Source organism: Athene noctua, chromosome 3 (genome assembly GCF_965140245.1).
Source record: "Athene noctua chromosome 3, bAthNoc1.hap1.1, whole genome shotgun sequence".
Classification (NCBI taxonomy): domain Eukaryota; kingdom Metazoa; phylum Chordata; class Aves; order Strigiformes; family Strigidae; genus Athene; species Athene noctua.
In genome coordinates, this window is record NC_134039.1 from 65,514,819 (window position 1) to 65,535,508 (window position 20,690).

General features: G+C 39.5%; 1 protein-coding gene across 5 annotated transcripts in view; it reads left to right on the forward strand.

Moving 5' to 3' along the window:
• The window catches only part of PLXNB2 (plexin B2), a 263,745-nt gene that overhangs the window by 180,289 nt on the left and 62,766 nt on the right, over positions 1–20,690 (forward strand). For 4 of the 5 annotated variants that reach the window (XM_074903216.1, XM_074903214.1, XM_074903215.1 and 1 more), the window contains 9 exons: positions 1,112–2,222; positions 3,923–4,105; positions 6,803–6,925; positions 10,836–10,936; positions 13,099–13,225; positions 14,952–15,102; positions 17,423–17,537; positions 18,285–18,387; positions 18,855–18,956. In XM_074903216.1, coding sequence (XP_074759317.1) covers positions 1,112–2,222; positions 3,923–4,105; positions 6,803–6,925; positions 10,836–10,936; positions 13,099–13,225; positions 14,952–15,102; positions 17,423–17,537; positions 18,285–18,387; positions 18,855–18,956 — 2,116 coding nt within the window. The remainder of the gene's footprint in view (positions 1–1,111; positions 2,223–3,922; positions 4,106–6,802; positions 6,926–10,835; positions 10,937–13,098; positions 13,226–14,951; positions 15,103–17,422; positions 17,538–18,284; positions 18,388–18,854; positions 18,957–20,690) is intronic. The other variant, XM_074903218.1, reaches the window with a different exon arrangement.

The window sequence follows — 20,690 nt, forward strand, 5'->3', positions numbered from 1 at the left end:
CAGGTATTTTCAGATTTAGCTTGAGATTCCCTGTAAGTTTGCAGGTTCTTTCCTCATCAAGCTGTGGAGTCACATGGCTAACTTTGAAAATGAATATACTGTGGATCAGATTTAGTTTTCAGTATTTCCTCCAAACAGTATTTATCTTTTCCTCCTAACATCAATGTGATCAAGCATGCCAGCTTCTGTTTTCTGCTCTCAGAACTAAACACTTACAGAAAACATTGACAAAATGTTCTGTGCTTAGGAAGACAGTTGGGACTTGCCTCCTCATTTAACTCTTCAGGTTAAAATTAGATTCCTTCTTACAAGTTTCAGAAGGTCTTTGTCTAATTCCAAACAGCCAGGTGATCTGCTTGGGAAGTAAAAATTCTGAAAAAAATCCCCAAGTAACAGAATCTTAATCCCATAAAACTCTGAAGTGACGTTCTTAAAACAGATTTGAAACTATTAAGTTGCAGTGCTCTAATGAATTGAAGTGTTGGACTGTAATGCATACCAGCAGTCAAAGGCAATGTCACGTATTAAGGGCTCTACCGTCTTCCAGCTTTACATTGATGAAGGATTAGCGTAATGTCTTTTTAAAGAGCATCAGCAGCCAGATCCAGACTTACTTGTAGTCAATGGAAGGTTGTTTTTCCTTTCTGGGGAACACAGATGTCTCAAACGCTTTTATGTAAATTCTCCCCCTCTATTAAAGAGGAGCCACCCGAAACACTGGGATCCTCCAACATATCTTTTAAATCTCAACAATAAATAATTTACACAGTATGAAGTTGTCTGGAGAAGCACTACCACTTCTTGTCACTCTATGTTGTTTAAAATTGTCTGTTGTTCTCATTGTGCTTTAGCACAGGATTGATTATCTAATTGGTTATATAATGATCATTTAGACATATGACCTTGTTTAATCCCTCCCCACCATATTAAATTGCTAGGCAATTAATAGGATTTGCGGCTTTCCATGATGTTCATGATGTCTACACATGCATAAAGAGAAGTGTAGTTATTTCTGACATAATGAAAGAAAAAAACCATTTCGTGTTGCTGAATTTTGTGTAAATTTTATTTTTTAATATGTTTCATGTTCTTATTTTCTTTCTGCTTTCAGGTATTACATAGAAATGGCTTTATGGATCTGGACATTGAGCATTTTGAGCTGTTTTTGCATGACCTTATGCAGAAATGAGGAACTGAAATTTTTTCAGAGTGCTACAGAGCTAAATCATCTAACAGTGGATAATGACACTGGCATCATCTATTTGGGAGTGGTAAATGCTCTGTATCAGCTTACAGCAAACCTGGATGTAATAAGGTCTGTAGAAACAGGTCCAAGAAAGGACAACAAAAAGTGCACACCTCCCATTGATGAAAACCAATGTAAAGAGGCAGTACTGACTGACAATTACAACAAATTATTGTTGCTGAACAAGGTGGATAAAACAATTGTGGTGTGTGGAAGCCTTTTTAAGGGAATCTGTGCCATCAGAGATCTAGGAAACATTAGCAATCAGAAGTATTATGTAGACAGTAGCGGAGAAAAGTCCTTTGTAGCAAGCAACGATGAGAATGTATCAACTGTGGGATTGATCACTTCCTTGAATAATGACCGAGTGCTGTTTGTTGGGAAAGGGAATGGACCAAATGATAATGGGATAATAATCAGCACTCGGCAGCTCTACGATAGAGATGGGAAAGACATTTTTGAAATGTATACAGACTCAGCAGCTGTTAAGTCAGCTTATCACTCATCAAGCACGCAACAATTTGTGGCAGTCTTTGAGGATAAAAATTATGTTTATTTTATTTTTAATCAGCAAGAGAAACAGCCTGTCAATAACCGCACACTGATTGCACGTCTGTGCAAAGATGATGCCCATTATTATTCCTACTTTGAAATGGACTTGGGTTGCAAAGATGATGATGGTGCCTATGACCACTGTCATTCTGCTTACGTCACTACCCCAGGAGAGGAGCTGGCCGAGAGCATGGCTCAGCAGAGACAAACTACGGATGCTGTCTCAGATGACAAAGTTCTTCTTGCCCTCTTCAGCAAAGTAAACAAAGATAACGGCTCTCTAAAATCTGCCATGTGTGTGTTTTCCTTGCGGCACATCAATGAAAAGATGGAAAAAAACCGAAATGACTGCTACACTAAAAAGAATACCAGCTCATTTTACAAACTTTTTGCAGCAGAAAACCCGTGTGCATCACATGGACTGGTAATATCAGTATCAGTTTTAGAATCTGTGTTAGAATTAGTGGAAAGTATACAACTGCATGTTTTGGGGTGGCTTTGAGCTAAACTATAGTGAGATCAGATGACTGAAAACTCAATAGCTGGATTCACTATAGAAATGGAATGTGGTTTGGGGGGTTGTGGAACATGTCAAGCAAGAAGTGGCAAGATAGTAATAATTTTGAGTCTTTTAAAAAAGATTTGATGTCTTCTGAAAGGTGAATATTGGTTTCATAAGTGCATTTATTTTAAAGGGTTCCTTCTGGTATGGAAACTACTAAGTCAAATACAATGATTTGTTATGCCCATGATCAGCTTCCAGATGATTACTATAGACAATTCTGGTCTCAGACAGCATATTTATAATGTTTTTTAATGGTATTAAGAATCTTGTAGGTGATATCTGGAGTTTGGTGTTGTTTCTCACTTGGATTTGAATTTTCAGATAACTGGAAATACACGGGTTTCTTATATTCAGGTGGTGTTCATATTTTGCTCTGGCTCAAAACAATTCCATAGCTTGATGGCCATCTTCTTTTTATGGTTTGTCATTACCTTGGCTATAAGTTTTTCGGAAGTCACTGTTACACCCCTCCAGATACTGTTCTTCAATTTATTACTGTCTCTGAGAGGCAGTTTTCAGCATCTCTGTTGACTTTATGATGTTTTTGCCCACACCACCCTATTCTCAAGCCCTACTTGTGCATTCCTTTCCTTACTGCAGCCAACCCTAAACTGGGTTGAGGAATTGAATCATCTTTAAAATAGCTCATTTTTTAGGAGGATGTCTTAATTCCCCAACGAGAGCAAGGTAACACGCTTGCATAGCAGCTGTTGGAGCACAGCTTGAGAAGTGGTGTGCTACAGTCCAGGGGTAGGAGTGAACAGCTGAAAAGATGGGGCATGGGAATACCTTATGTTGGTATTGACCGATAATCCTTCATCTCATGAAACTGCAGCCCTTTCCCACACAGTAGGTCACTAGCACTGGTAAGAAGCCAAAAGCACTTTTTGCTTCGAAACATCGGTGTTACTTACTGCAGTACCCTGCATCTGAGGTGAGCATCAAACATAAAAATCATGAATGTGACAAGTGGAGCAGCCGTGGCTTCTGGCAAAAAGGAGGTGTGGATTTTATATCAGAAAGACAGTCTTGTTACCAAATATAGTAGGAAAGGCAAGGTGTGAACGAACGTCCTTCTGGTGGCACTCCCTGCAGCTCAGCATTAACGTGTAGTGAGGAGGGAATGTGTTGAAGTTGACAAGATGGTTGCCAGTGGGTTGCTTTCCTATGGACAGCAGCAAATTAAGAAACAAAACAGCATTAAAAAAAACAGTCTTCAACACAAAATTGGTCAACCCAGTCTATTTGACATGTTGATTTTAATTAAACAAACTGGTTACTTTTTAAACTGTGCTGCTATAATGAAATAGAAACAAAAAATTTTCTCTCCCCATGTCTTCTGGAAAGTGAAAGCATTGAAGCAGTTTGCAATTAGCAGGCTGTTTTATGATTGCTGCCTGTTAGCTGGGGGGAAATGGCCAGACAATTCATTTCTGTCTTTCTACTCTTCTACGTCTGAGGGGTATTATACTGTCTGGTAATAGGGTTGCACTTCATTCTTAGCTAGGAATTAGTGATCTGAATGTTTAACATCGCTCTGTATTGCTATCCCTTATTAGAATGCAAGCAAAAATTTCCCCTGTGGCTCTGAACACTTACCGTACCTTTTGGGAAGTAAGAATGGTGTTATAGAGAAGCCGGTACTGCAAAAAGAAGGGATGAATCTCACGGCTGTCACTGTGGCTGTGGAGAATGGGCATACCGTGGCCTTTCTGGGAACGTCGGACGGTAAAATTCTTAAGGTAACAAACTGGACTTAAAAGACTAGAAGCTGTTTAAAAGGTCACAAACTGTAATGATAGAATACTTCTGCTCTAAAAGTAAATGTGATTTATAAGATTGCATACCAGGAGCAAATTCTCTTGGAGCTTGGTATTTTTAATTTCAAAGAAAAACCACATTATTTCTGATGTACCTCAGCTATCCAATACACAGATTGAATTAGCATTGCCTGAATGACACTTTTCCCGAAGGATTAGATACCTACTGAGAGCCCTGTATAAACAGCCTTAGGTAATCTAGCAGCTGCTCTAGCCTTATCTCTATTCAAGCCTGTACTAGTTTAAGAACAACTTTCATTTCGTAATCATTCTGGCCATTTAGTGAATAGAGATGGCAATACAAAGCCCACGCTGGAGCTCTAGTAAATTCTGACTGTATGTTGTGGGGCTCAAGGGTTCACATTTGCAGTGTTAAAATGCCAAGGCTACAATGCCAAAGAACTTCTTTTGCTTGAAGGAGTGATGGCCATGTGCTGCTACATGGTTTGAAATTTGAAGCTGAAACTGTTGGTAACCGTAAGGGAAAACAACAAATTTGAACACCTTCAAGTGCAAAGGCTCTTAGTTGAGAATTTTAATTTTACAGTGCTAAAATAAATCAGTATTTACAAAAAAACCCCCACAACAAATATTAGCTATTGTGAGCACTGAGCAATTTCTTTTCATGACTTCTGTGCTTTGCTTCCTGCTTTTGATGCCATATACTTAAAATTGAAATGTTTTCCCTAATGTGAATTTGGGAACGTGAGTAAACACAGGATTTTCATTAATTTTAAAATCACAGTATCATTTAGGTTGCAATAGACCTTTAAGATCATCGAGTCCAACCATAAACCTGACACTGCCAAGTCCCACCAAACCCTGTCCCTAAGTACCACATCTACACGTCTTTTAAATACCCCAGGGATGAGGACTTAGCCACTTCCCTGGGAAGCCTGTTCCAATGCTTGACAAACCTTTCGGTGAATAAATTTTTCCTAACACCCAATCTAAACTTCCCTGGCACAAGTTGAGAGCGTTTCCTCTTGTCCTATCACTTATTACTTGTGAGGGAAAAGGGACTGACACCCACCTCACTACAACCTCCTTTCAGGTAGTTGTAGAGTGCAATAAGGTCTCCTCTCAGCCTCCTTTTCTCCAGACTAAACAACCCCAGTTCCCTCAGCTGTTCCTCATTTGATTTGTTCTCTAGACCCTTCACCCGCTTCGTTGCCCTTCTCTGGACATGCTGCAACACCTTAGTATCTTTCTTGCAGTGAGAGGCCCCAAACTAAACCCAGTAATCAAGGTGCAGCCTCACCAGTGCCGAGTACAGGAGGATGATCCCTTCCTTGTCCCTGCTGGCCATGCTATTTCTGATACAAGCCAGGATGCCATTGACTTCTTAGCCACCTGTGCACACTGCTGGCTCATATTCAGCCAGCTTAAGACCAACACCCACAGGTCCTTTGCCAGGAAACTTTCCAGCCACTCTTCCCCAAGCCTGTAGAGTTGCATGGGGTTGTTGTGACCCAAGTGGAGGACCCAGCACTCAGTCTTGTTGAACCTCATACAGTTGGCCTCGGCCCATCAATCCAGCCTGTCCAGATCCCTCTGTGGAACTTTCCTCTCCTCAGGCACGTTAACACTCCTGCCCAGCTTGGTGTCGTCTGCAGACTTACTGAGGGTGCACTCAATCCCCTTGTCCAGATCATTGATAAAGATACTAAACAGAACTCACCCCAGTACTGAGCCCTGGGGAACACCACTTGTGACTGGACACCAGCTGGATTTAACTCCATTCACCACCGCTCTTTGGGTCTGGCCATCCAGCCAGTTTTTTACCCAGCAAAGAGTACACCTGTCCACGCCACGAACACCAGTTTCTACAGGAGAATTATTTGGGAAATGGTGACAAAGGCTTTACTAAAGTCTAGATAGACAACATTCACAGCCTTTCTCTCATCCACTAAGTGGGTCACTTTGTCATAGAAGGAGACCAGGTTTGTCAAGCAAAATCTACCTTTTACAAATCCATGCTGACTGAGCCTGATCACCTGGTTGTCCTGCACGTGCCTTGTGATGGCACTCAGGATTATCTGCTCCATAACCTCCCCTGGCACTGCGGTCAGACTGACAGGCCTGTAGTTCCCCAGTCTTCCTTCCTGCCCTGCTTGTAGATGGGCATCACATTTGCTAAGTTCCAGTCAACTGGGACCTCCCTGGTTAGCCAGAACTGCTGATAAATGGATTGAAAGTGGCCTGATGAACACTTCTGCCAGCTCCCTCAGTACCCTTGGGTGAATGCCATCTGGTCCTATAGACTTCTGTATGTCTTAAGTGGTGTAGCAGGTCACCAACCATTTCCCCATGGATTATGGTTCATTCAGCTCTCTGTCACTGTATTCCAGCTCAGGGGGCTGGGTACCCCAACAACAACTGGTCTTACTATTAAAGACTGAGGTAAAGAAGGGATTAAGTACCTCAGCTTTTTCCACATCCTTTGTCACCATGTTTCCCCCCACATCCAATAAAGGATGGAGATTCTCCTTAGCCCTCCTTTTGTTGTTAATGTATTTATAGATACGCTTTTTATTTTCTTTTATGGCAATAGCCAGATATAATGATATTTGGGTTAAAAAAGCAACATTAACCACCTTTCTTTCTTCCATGAAATAGGTGTTCCTGTCATCCACTGCAACTGAGTACAGCTCTCTTACTATTGAACAAAACAAACCCATAAAGAATGACCTGGTCCTTGACCAAACCCAAGAAAATCTATATGTGATGACCACAGACAAGGTAACATGTCCTGCTTGCATTAAGGACCAGGTCCACTTTCATATTTTCTGCAACTTTAGCTGAGATTTGTATGTTTCTCAGTTGTTCCTGGAGGTCACCCCATTTGCTGGGTCTCCCCCCCTCTGTGTGTATGAGGACCTTTCTCAAGTCTGAGCTGATGGATTTGACTATTTTGACTCAGGGAACAGTTATATCCTTGATGCTTAGCAGTTGGGAATAAAATTAGCTCTAAAGCTCTCTTATGAGGTCTATGAGAAGGATGAAGTTGAGCTATTTGGCACTAGCACACCACAGGGTCAGGAAGCCCTGGTGCTCAGTGTGGTATCCATGGGGTGGTTGGTCTAGCTGCCATCAGTCCTTTTCAAGAGTACTTCAGGATTTAGGGTGCAGGCAGCTGACATAATAACGTTTACATATCTGTAAAACTGCCAGGAGTTTTCATGGGTCTTGCTGTCAAAAACTAAGAAGCAATCGAGAGAATTATAACTTTGGGAAACACTTTCGTTCAAGCTTCTTCTAGAATGGAGCAAGTGCAGCAGGAAAGGTCAGACTTTGCTATGAAAGGCACAGGCAGGCTCTTCTAGGTTCCCCTTCTCTGTGCTGGTAGGTGAGGCACAATGGATGTTTGTAAAGAAAGAAAGAAAAAAAAGCAAGTAGGAGACAAGAAGGATGCCAGATTTCTCCTTCACCTCCAGCTGTAACCCTCTTCTGACAATTCTCTTCATGGTGGCTGGAGCTGCCAGCCTCAAATGTATGATTCAGCAGCTCTCCAGGACAGGGTGGGTGGTAGGCTGTGACCATCTGCAGCAGTGACAGTGGCACAGAATGGAACATGGGAAGTGCTCTGGCAACAATAACCTGGGGAGAATGAGGCAGGATGTGAAAGGAGAGTATTTGGGGGAAACAGTGTGAGAAGAATGTTCTCTGTTTTATAGAAGGATTAATATAAATATCTGCTGTGGGAATGTTATATTCTAGCTGAAGGTTTACAGGCTAGAAGCCATGTTGGAAAAAGTGCCAGATAAGCAATTGATGAAGCATTTAATAATATGACAGTGTGTGAGGGAGATTATTTTGGGGTTATTTTGAAGTAGTTGATACTTCACATTTGGCTTCCATTCAGATTTGGGACAGAACCCCAAACTTCAATGTTGTCCACTAATGCCTGGGTGACGTGGCACCCCATTTGACAAGCTGGCACATTGCTTAGAAGCCCCCAGGTCCCCTCCAGGTTATGGCATGAGCAGCTGAGCAGTGTAAGGGATGGCAGCAACCTTGAAGGAAGACAAATTTTCTGATGACAGTCTGCTTGAACTCGTAGTAGATTCTAGTTCTCCAGGAAGGCCACAGACAATTTTTTTCCGAGAAAATTTGAAAAAAAAAATTTCTATCTCTACAAAACGTTTACATTTAGAAAGCAGGAAATTTCTGCCAAAGAAAGGCTTTCAGTTTAATCTTTTCCAAGTAGCTCTCATAGACATTGCAGTTTCTGAATAATGCGAATAATAGTTTTCTTTTACAAAACCTGTTCAGCTTAAATATGAATAAATAAAGTTGGGAGCTCTGTAATGGCATTACATTACTGTCATCTCTAGGAGTTAATTACAATGAGCAGTCCCACCCACTTTTAGAAGCGGATAGACAGGAGGAGAATGGAGGCCTTCGGAGCTGGGAGAAACAAAGCGATGTGAGGAAGGGGAGAAGAATAAATGCTGAAACGTGCACTTCTGGGTTAAGCACAGCTGGGACTTGTGGGAATAGAGATATCAGAACCCTGCCCTGGGAGTTAAAATGTTTTAGAGTTATTTAAAATAAGGTAAACAATAAAGGGCAGGATAGCTGTGCTGATAAACATGCTTACTGCTAAGCCACCTGACAGATGCAGCCTGTCTTAACATTTGGAAATTAATTGCTTGGGCTCCATAAGCATTTGAACAAAGCAAAAGTGAAGATGTGGTGGGTGATAACTTGAAGCAGCCTTTAGAAAGAAATCAGATCAAGTGAAATACAGGGAAGAATGATACAGAGTTTAAGAGCCACAGTCAGAAAAAAGCTCTTGCTTTCCTGTTTCACTTCTCCCCTTTCTCCTCTCAGCTCCTGCTGCTGTGTCAATAGCAGTGGGTGGCTTGGAGCAAATGCTTTCAAATGCTTCAGACCCCTCCTCCCCGCTCTGCTCCCAGAGTTTAGGCAGAGAGCAGGAGAAACCCCTTACATCTTTTTTTGAGGACTTGGAAAGGAGTGTACCACCCCTGCCATGCTCCTGCTGGTTCGTTACAAGTGAACATTGCTGGTAGGATCCCAAATTCATTATGGTACATACCATACCAGGAGGAGAACAGGAGCCTGTGGTGGTCACTTATGACAATCACTAGCCTGTTTGCTTACTTTAGCTTTTAACCACTCTCTTTGGTTACGAGTGCCAATTAGAAAACCTTGAAGATTAGTTCCTCTGTATTTGGAAGCTGGCTGTAAACAGAGCTGCTTTTTTAAAAAAAAAATCCATTCAATTTGTCTAAACTTGAAGAGACAGCAATCTCTAGGGCTTGTTTTTGCCTGCCAGATTTATGAAATAAATACTTGTCATAAAAAATCCATTCACTGGATATTAAATTATTTATGGGTACCAGTTAGTGAAATAGAGTGCCAGTAACTTAGCTCCAGTTAGGTAAGAATCTGTGGAAGAAAAAAATGGTGAAAAGGTAAACCTCTGTATTAATAATCAGTAATATTTATTATATTAACAATAGATGATGATGATGATGATGATGATGATTATTATTATTATTATTATTATTATTATTATTATTATTATTATTTAAAGAAAGCTACCCGGTGTTGACATTTTCCTTAACTGACTCAACTGAACTCTCCAGACGTGAAAGAAAAGACCAAACTCAGACTTTCAAAGTAGCTTTCTAATTACCAGTTGTTTTAAATAAGAGGATAAGGTAGAAAAAAAGAAAGTTTGCATCTCAGAGTTAGTTGCTAGACTTTTTGCACTCTTTAAAAGTAAAATATAGTCATCAGCAAGAAGACGTATGTCCTGTTCTCCTCTTTCATCATTTCAGTAGCATAACTAAAAGGGATGGTTGTGTGCTGGTTCCTTTTTCTGTGCACCAAAGAAAGACAAAGTTGTTTATTCTCAGCACCAAAAGAAATAAAAAACAGAAGCCATATATTTACTGGGGGACTGAGACATGAGAACTGATGATGATCTTTTCCCTGCTGCTTCCTGTCATAATTATTTCCATTTTCTTTTGTGAATGTACTGCATGGTGGAGGGTTATGCGTGGAGAAGTGCAGTAACCTGAAGCACCCTGGCTCTCTCATGCTTGCAGACTTCCTGAAATGCCTTCTGGCTAAAAGTGCCACTGACAGTCACATTTCCAAATGATTTCATCTCTGTGCTAGTGATATGGAGGGGAAGATAATTTGTTTAAAAAATGATCTAGCCAGTACCAAGTTAGCCTTTTGAAAGTATCCATCCTGCAGTAGCTGTTTCTCACATTCAGAGCATTGCTGAGGCAGTTTCTGTCCTACGGTGGCTGCTGTAATGCAGATTTCCAGAAGTAATACACCTGGAGGAACTGAAAAGCTCAATTTGTATAAGACTCGCTTGTGATTCTTGATTATAACAATGTCCTACGTTCCTTTGAAGAGAGATTAGAGAATATTGGAGTGAAAAAAAGTAGGAGAAGTGTGTGAAGTTGGATTTTGTTAAGGGGAAATGACCAGACTCTGGTTTTGTATGTACCATCTTAAAATCAAGCTGAGCTCTGATCATAATAATACAGGGTCAGTTCTTCTGCTGACACAGGCAACAGCGCTGTACAACCCTGTCCACAAAGATTTCTGTCCCCTTGTGCCTTCTTCAGATCCATTACAGTTTGCTTTACTTTCGGTTCTCCAGGTGCATCGGCTCCCTGTACAAGACTGCTACAAATATTCGGACTGTGAGAAGTGTACTCAGGCGAGGGATCCGTACTGTGGCTGGTGCGTGAGAGAGGGCAGGTGAGTGCTGCTGGTGTTTTCTCAGGTGCAGGCAGTGGCATAGCTCAAATTTTGACATGTCCTGTGGGTTACTGCTTGTCGTAGTGATCCCAGCTCTTTGTACTCAACCTTATGCTCCTGATAGTGATTTAATTTTATCACACAGACACTTATATCAGTCTTCTATGCACATAAGTATGTCCCCGTTGACTTCTGCAGATTTGATTAGTGTGGGAAAATACGTACTTTGCTGCTGCTACTGAAAATCAGTATACATCTTCTAACTGCATGTTTTATCACTCTGAATTGTACAGTCAGATGTTCTCCCAGAAATTAAAAGTGTTCCCTATTTAAAATTCAGAAAATATAGCATACATTTTAGACAGAGCAGGAAAGTGTAAAAAAAAAAAAACCATAAAAGAAAAAACTGTTTGCATCTGAAATAAAGTATATAGCTCAAATCATGTTTTTATATAAACATCATCTATCAAGACATGTAGCTACACTGAACCCTCACCTAATTGTAGGAGAGCAGAAAGTGGCATTTGACTGACTATTTGCAGAGGTTAACTGAATTAATATTCAAACACATGTAAACTAGGACAGCACTGAACAGCTCTGGAATGTCTCTTCTTTGCACTCTACATCGATTGGAGTGGCGAGAGGGAAGAGCTGTCCTGCAGCTCTCTTTTTGACTAGTAAGTTAATTAACCCCTTGGCATGAGCAGTTGGGAATTCATGATTCTAAGTACTTGCTGTTGGAACAAAGGGGCTATTTAATTATAGTATGCAGATGAATTTCAGTCTTGCTTCCTGTCTGAAAATGTGAACTATCACATTAAGTTACTTATCAGCCTGCTGTGTAACATAATATTGAGTACTGCAGAGAAACTTAACATGGTGCGTGCAGGTTTATGTAATATACTGTAACTCTTCCAGTCTGGGTTTCGGTTGCCGTGGATAAAACCTGGGGATTTGAAATACACACCTCAGACTCCTCCTGGGCTGCTGGGAGTTGAAGGCCGAATCATATATCATACAAAAGCAATTTTCCCTAGATTTCCCTTCAGGTTTCTGATATGACCACTGACCTCAATATCTCAAAATATTAATGGTCTCTGAGAACAGGCAGACATGAATTTTTGCATTTGCTAGTATTTCTTTCCAATGGAGAGAAAAAAGTGGTTAATTTCTAATATTTTTCTCATCTGCAGCAAGTTCTGTCTCACGATCATACACGGCACTTAACAGTGTGTTTAGGTATATGTTGTATGAATGTATATTCTGTATGTAAATGATATATTTAAGGGTAGAGTTGACGGAACTGTGCAGCAACTGCCCCTGATGAGTTAATACTCTTCTGCTACAGTAGCCACAGATCCTACAGCATTTTAAACTTTGCACAGAATGGAAAGAATGCACATGAGACTGTCTGCACACACACACACACACACACGCTTAAACAAGCTTTTGTAGCCACATATGCAGCTTCTGCATGGCAGTATCTCTTCTTTCTGTCCTTCCTGTACTTGAGCTGGGAAAATCTCCCAGTATTTTTGGTGAGGCTGCACAACCTTTGTTGTCTTCCCCTAATAGTAACAGTGCCCTGGCAGAGAGAGGTCTTAAAAAGTGGCAGGAGTTAATGAAAACATTCCCTATGAAAGTAACATTTCTAGTGCTACAGTTTCACAGGAACCCTCCACGAGCCTCTGTGCCCTCAGCAATGCTTCTGTATTGCATTTTACTCACACCAGTGGGGTGTCTTATTACTTGCAACACATAGGTGTCTGCCACTTGACCTGCAGAAAATATGGGCTGTGCCCACTCATTCAGGACTTTGTTATATATTGCAGTGAAGATTATTCAGCCTGGTCTCAGATGATCAGGCAGTGGCTCCTGTGCTAAATATTACTGCCTCTGTATGGATTTGGGTTGTCTAATCCAAGTTGGTGTCCAAAATAGTATAGGCACATTTCCCCACTTGCTTTTGACATCTCAAACCATCAATACTTATTCTATTAAAAATTCTCCAATAACTACCTGAATAGTCAATATTAAAGCAAATTCCAAGTCATCTTGTGTTGTAATTTCAGGGTCTGATCCCAAAATTATTGCTTCATTCAGTGAAAGCAGGGTCCAACTATAATATTGCTTTGCTTTGGTTTGTGTTCCTGTTTTGTCAGGTGCACAAAGAAGACAGAATGTGGAACAGCTGATAAGGAGAACCACTGGCTGTGGAGTCCAAGTGGGATGTGCATGACTATCATTAGTGCAGACCCTCTAAATATGAGTCGCAGAGCCCCAGCTAAGGTATGACAAGAAAATGTTTTCCCTACATGTTCTTAATGCACATTGATGTGACTGTCAGAAAGGTGAATATCTGCATTTCTTTATGCACAGTGGAGACTAGGAATAGGATAGTGTTTTGGGTATCTCACTCTCCAGCATTTCTCACATTGTTCTTTCTTGCCTGCCATTTTTGCAGGTGGCAGTTCACGTTTTCTTCTAAGAAATGCTTTTTTTGACCTTCTCTATAAACCAAAATGATGCACTAGTATGGATGATAAAGCATTTACATTTACCTGAATATTATGAAAGTGTTGCACAATGTTCTATAACCCATAAAAAGTAATTGATAGGGGAGATTTCATGCTGCCCTTTCAGCTTACTTGAGCATAAACTTAAGTAAGCAGCGAAGCCATAAGCTTGTTGCTTTAAAATCAGCAGTGGTTTTGCCTACACAGCGAAGTCTGTCTGGGTGCATGGAGAAAGTAAATTCAGCATGCAAAATGACTCTGTGGCAACAAAACTGAGTGTTCAGAGGGTGACCAGGGTGTCATAGCTTGCTGTAAATCCAAATGGAGCATACCAGTGCAGACTGAGGATTTCCTGGGGATGCTCAACAAGTAAAATCAGTAAAATGGCTTTTAATCCCTCTTAATCAGGAAGAAAGATACTTTCTTTCATGTCACTTTAATTCCATTCCTAAATGATTAAACAGTATTATGTTAAGGCCATTTCTGTGTTGAATAAAAATGTTAGTAGAGTGTCACTAGTCTACTTAAAATCCACATTTTCTCTTACTTCAGATCTCGTCAACTTGTGTTAACAAGTCTGTGGTGTCTCATGTCAGCATCTGAGGCCAAAATACCTAAAATCCAAAACCAAACCAAACTTCATATGAGCATTTACATGCTGCTTGTAACATCACTAATGCAACTGTCTCCTCATGATTCCTTTACTCACCAAAAAAACGTTGCAGCTCATAACATAGTTTCAGTGAGAAGGGGATGATTGTCATTTCTAGTGGCAGTACAAAATGGAAAAAGTTAAACTGTATAACTAACACACCTGAAGCATTAAATCAAGGACAGCATCCAAAATGTAATTTAATTTTTTTTCCTCTTTCCTTACTAAGTTTTCCCATTTTATTTTGCATTTAGTTTCTCACCTGCACTCTGTATTGATAATTTCCTCGAGGAGGTTAAGATCTCACCATCACTCAAAAATCCTTTTTCAGCAGTATTGATAGATCTCAGTGCGTTTCTTGCATGTACATTTGAGTCTTGAAGAAGCCATTTTTCTGTTCAGCCTTTTCCAGCCCATCCAGCCTTGGTTTCATTTTTCACTAATAACACCTAAGGTTAATGTAATTTTAATGAAGTTTGTCAGGATTTAATTGTTAACCAGTCTGTTTACTATTACTAAACTGGATGCTGAGGACAAGAATAAAAGGCTTTGGGTGTGTCTGTACAGACATTTTTGTTCTGATCTAATGCATTGACAGGACAAGAGGTTTTTGTACCAGTCTAATTCAATGTAGACCCAGACTAGAAAAACTAGTAGAGGTATAAGAAGAAAAGATTAGCAGATGGAAAGAAATAAAAATTGAAAAGGAGAACCATCTTTTGTGATACTAGCCAAAATATCAGTGCTGGCCAAAAAAAAGAGCAGTTGAAATTCTCTGACCATAAGTCTTACTGGATCTTGCTTAATTTCTTTCAAATATTTTGCCCTTTTAAAATTTTGTTTCCAGGTGGAACTGACTGTAAGTCCATTGCCAACTTTGACTGAGAGTGACCAGGTTTCGTGTACATTTGGTGAAACAGTCCATGACGCTCAGTTAAAAGAAGGGGTTATTATCTGTGCTCCACCCGATATAATTCCTCCAACACCAAAAGGTCAAGGTAAAGAAATATTGCTACCCTCCATGTATAATAAGAGGAAAGAACATAGCCTGCTTCTTCTAATGTGATGCCCTTATATGAGCTGCATACAAGGTTTTTTTTCTTCTTCCAGTCCCTTTTCTCAAATAGTCTACTGCTGAACTTTTTCTGTTCAAACACTTTAAAAAAAAAAAAAGTTCTGCACAAACTTTTTCCATTGCTGTATTTACAAGCTGTAGCATTCCCAGTGCTTCTACCAGGAACCTGAAACAGGAGCTTGGCGGAAGCGTAGACACAGAGCTATTCTGTGTCACAAACAAACAAAACCCAGCTACTCTAATCTTATCCTAATCACTCTGGGTGTGGGGCCAGAAGAGCTGCATATGCGCTTCAGATGTGAAGTTTTTCATCTCTGATGTCTTAGTTTTGTTCTAGTCATCTGTAGTTCAGTGGCTTGTTTTCTGGTCCATGTCACAAGGCTGTCCTGTCTCTCGTAAAGCCTCTGCCTCTTCTACTATGTGCCCTCCAGCTTCTGCAAGTTAGTCCAGTGGAAAAATATGTGATTGTGTAATTAAAGGCTGTAATAGTCTTCTGAACCACTGATTATATGCTTAAGGTCAGTTGCCAGCTGTAATTCTTGTGCTATTTGCTAGATAGCATTTTATTCATGCTTTAAGTTCATACATCTTGATGCATAAACACATGGAATAAAACTGGTTACACAGCACTGTTTATTATGTATCAAGTTTAAAAAACAAAATAGAAAGAAAAGATAACCACAAAAAACAGGTGCTCTTGCAGCTTGCAGAGGTATCCCTGAGGATAACTCTTTTATATGTATCACAACAGCCATGAATTGGCAGAACAGTACTTGGAAGCAATTTTTAAGATAAGTTTCAATTCTCTTAAGACTGAAACAAGTCAAAATCCAGTTTTAGTTACAGGAAGAGTAATGATGTTAAAATCTCACTCCCAAGTTTTAAACTAGCTAGTGTGCTAGCTAGTATCAGATTATGCCAAGTGTAAAAGCATCACTGTTATTTAGGGCCAATTCACGTTCCCTAAATATTTTGTAAAGCAGGACATAAAGCAACCAGGTTGATAAACTTGACATCTTGATATCTTCCTGCATAAAATGTGAGACTAGAAGCATGTCAAGGATGACATTAGAGTAACCAAGTCACCTAGAAATAATACACCTCTCTGAATTGGTTGCACAGGGATCCATCTGAAAGGATGTTCAAAAGTAGTATAAAGATGCTCAGAAGCTTGACAGACACTTCAGCAGAAGGCAGACAGTTATGAACACAGGCAGTGGTTCCTGGCAGCATGTGACAAAAAGTCCTGAGCCATCCACTTACTGTTAAGAAACCCTACGGAGTTTGGGAAAGTCTGTGTTACTTTAGTTGGGGTTGGTTCAAAAGGGAATAGGACATTTCTAGAGAGGAGCAATGCTTTTTCACAGTCCTCTTGTTAGGAAATCCCCTGACATTCCCACCAGTCTGAAATATTCAAGGGGACCCGGTACAGGCAAAGGTGACTTCCAGCCAAGCAGCTGATGGTCTTCCAAGAACCTGTTCAAGGAAAGCAGAGTTTGAAATTGCTCAACAGCTTGTGAAATGGCTTGTCACAAGGTCTTAATGATTTCTGCAAAAGGTATTTCAAACAGTTTCACTGAGGAAAGCACTAGTTTCTGAAGATAATTTTTCCACTCTTAGTTCAGTAATAATCCAAACAAGAAGTACATTTGTGGAGAAATCATGTACAGCAAATTGAAGATCACAAGTGCCTGTGGTAACTTAGCGTTGAAGACACTGTTGGGCATTAATCACAAAGATCACTTGCTTTAATTCACATGACAATGACAGTTTTAATCCACAAATGAAAGAAGTAATTTTACATGCAGACATATTCATATTTAAGAAAATGTTTTATTTAAAATGACTGTTCTCATGCCAGTTCTCATATGTGTTCAATTATCTCCTTATTCAGTTCTCCTTGTTCTTCTAGACTCTTTAAAATTCTAGCATGATGATAGCCCCACTGAGAAACACTTCATAAAACAAATCTATTCTGTAATTTTGCTTCTTCCCTTTATCCCACCTCCACTTTTCTTTTGACAACCATGCGCTGAAAATTTTGTAAAGCTTAAAAAGACAAAACAGAGCTTATAGAGCTTATAGATCTGAAGTATAACAGGTCATGAGATCCAGAGTGTCAACATTATAGTTAAATATTTGCTTATGTCCTGTAAAATAATAAAAGTATTATGATTGTATCATTCAGCTCAAGAGCTAAAGAATTCAACAACCACTTAAATTTTTTTTTTCTTTTGTGATAGATCATGTTTCAGTTCCACTTCAGTTAACCTTTGGAGAGAACAAGGTATTTTTTGCGTCACATACTTACCCTTTTTATGACTGTGAAGAAGCAATGAATCTTTTAGAAAATCAGCCGTAAGTATTTCAGCTTCTTAACTTAGGTGTTTAAATCCTGTAGCATGGTGTTTCAGCTAACTGGAAGCTGAGTTACTCAATCATTTCATAATTAAGCCTTTAGCACTCTCAAAATTTGTCAGTGTCCTAATCCTTTTTCATACATTTTAATGGAGTTTAAAAATGGTTGAGGAGCAGCAGATGAGCTGATAATATAAAACACATGGAATAGGAATATTCATGGCACATAGAATTAAAGGCTTGTTCATTGGGTTGCCATTCTGTAGCTGGCAGTGTATGTGCAGGTGAGCTCTGTGGACATCTGCTTACCTACTTGTTCCCTCAAATGATAGATTAGTGCTTTGGGTTGCAGTGCATTCAAATAGGACAGTCAAAGCTGACTCTGCCCCCCTCATCTGCCCTGCTCAGTGTTGCTGCCCCAAGGCAGGTACAGCCAACCCAAACCCTGCTTTGTTCATCCTTATGTATGAAGGTTGATCAAGATCATTTCCAGTCCTTTCAGACTTGATCTCAAAGTTTGTGCAAGATGCTGTGGTTTTCTGATCCTTGCTCAAATATTTAACGGAGAAAATAGCTTTTGGGGGTTCTTGAACTGTTCTTCTTACAAAATTTTCAGCTTAATATGGTAAGGACACTATAACAGATTGATCTACCCTCCATGAATAAACATGGTATTTCATTTACTTTTTTTGTCAATGGGGGGAAAAAGCCTGACAGTTTGTCATGACTATCATGTTATATTTGTAGATGCTATTCCTGTGCAAGCAATAGATGGAATTGCCAGTGGGACTGGAAGAGACATATCTGTGAAGAGTCTTCTTCAATACAGGATGTGATTAAACAAAATATGGTAATGTTTAAAAATAAGATTATTAGGTTCTTATTAGAACACTTCAATATTTTATTTGCTTTTTCTCTTATATCAATTGGTTCAATTAGGGATTTAAAAATTATTCTAACTCCAGAAGTGTAAGGTGGGGTTTTTTTAGTGACAGTGCGGGGGTGGGAATTTAAGGGTGTGATAGAGGAGAGGCAGTGAGTCTGAATAACTCCTGAAAGGATATTCTTGTTCCTTTTACTATTTTCCTTCAATGGGAGGAACAAGATTTCAAGGCTGGGAAAGATAATCACCCACAGCTTTGACATATGCTGCAGTCATTTTTAGCATGTCTAATTTGAAAGGGTGTAATCAAATCTGTCACTGTATTTTAAGCATGAAGTTCTTCAGAACAATCACACCATTGTCCGAAGACCACTGGAGCTTGTTGTGATAAGACTTTTTATTTGGAATAATGTATAAAATGTTTCTCTCCCCAGGAAGAAGAATGCCCACAGTTTCTAAACCCTAACCCTCCAATAATACCTATGGAGTACCGAACAACTGTGTATTTTGAAGGAAGACATCTAGCTTATTATCAGGTAGGCAGATTCATTCAAAGCTAGCTGTCATTTGAATTCCACTTAAGCTGCAGCCACACCCCTAAACTAAAGCATTACTGTGTGTTTCTTGGAGATCCTACTTGTAATTGTTTTCAAAGAAGGAAAAGAGCTACACGTTCAAGTTTAATATAATACTGGTTACTGTGGTAGAGTCACCAAGAAAGAATCAGAGCTGAACAAAATATTTTAACTACTAGATGTGGGTTGGGTTTTTTAAAGAATTTAAGTTGGACCTACTAAAGCACTTGATAATTATTCTTCATCTAATGAAATAAGAGGAGTGCTAGGAATTGTGAATGTTTCATACCTTTTTTCTAATTAAATACTCACGCTTTTTTTGTGTGTTCTAGAATTACATCCTCAGTGTTTTTAATTCAGCTGTCACTTTTCAAGCAAAAAAAATTCACTCAGAAATTAAATGTTTCTTAGTTTGGATAAAACAGTCTTTGGGGTTTTTTGTGTGCATGTGACCATCAGACCAGAAGATCAGGTATTTTCTCAGCTGTAGCAAAGGCTTCTCTTTCTCAGTAGTTGATTTGTAAATCATTACAAAGCTTCTAAGAAGCCAGAGTTTGACCCAAAGTTTTTAATTGTTTTATAACCTAGACAATGCAGAAAATGTTACTGGTAGCTTGATAAAAATGAAGCTTAAAAACCATTTCTTTAGGTGATAGCTCAAGTATTGTTCTTAGTTTCTATTGTTTGTTTCTGTGTTGCCTTTGTGTAAATGCGAATTGATGATAGATATGTTGGAGATTTCATTGATTGCTTTAACTACCAGCCATCTATCAAGGAAAGAAGGCTTTTGTTTTTTGAGGTTTTTCTTTTTCCTTTACCAAAGCAAAGTACTATATAGCTCCCGAAGTCCTTCTATCACCTTTGCTATGACTGCCAAGTGATGGAAAAGGGTAAATGGGTCTGGAGTAACAATATAAGAAAGGTATTCAGAGAGGGGTGGAAAGAAACCCATGCACTACAATTGTATGAAGATCATGCTGTGTATCACTACACTATACATATATCAAGACCATGCTATACAAACATGTGTTCAAAAATAAACATTTTAGCTTGAAGATCTTAAAATATTTGGTGAATTTGGTCTGTTCTCTGAGATGTCAGGACTGGTCCCTGCTAGAATGTCTGGCTGTGTGCAAGATGTGGCATACAACACTTGTCTTAAAGGCCACAGCTCTCTTTGCTAAAAATGGAAAAGTATTCCAGAGTATTTACTCACATTTGTTTAACATTGTGAAGAGCTGTTTTTCTACACAAGAGGAAAATCATTCCCTGCTTCTTTGATATAAGTGGAAGAGCCTATTCTCTCTCAAGAACAAATTCAGAGCAGGTGCATAATCTAGATGTGCTGTATTTGACTTCTAGAGGACCCTTTTCCTTCAAGGAGGAGAAACAGCAACAGGAACCCAAAAACTCTTTCACCTAGTTTATCATTCTGTGAATAAACACTTTAATCTTTCTGAACTACTAGCAGAGAATAGGAGGGAAAAATCTTCTTCCCTTTTTTTTTTTTTTTCTGTGTGGTATCAGTTACATTTAACAAAGGCAGAGACATATCCTGTGGATTGAATGCTTTGTCATGAGTAGCAGTGTTTGCCTATAGATCAGACCTAGTACGCATTTAACTTGGAATTGGGAAATCTTACGTGGAATTCAAGTCTCTGTAAGAAGTAAGCTGAATGCATAGGCCCTAGGCTG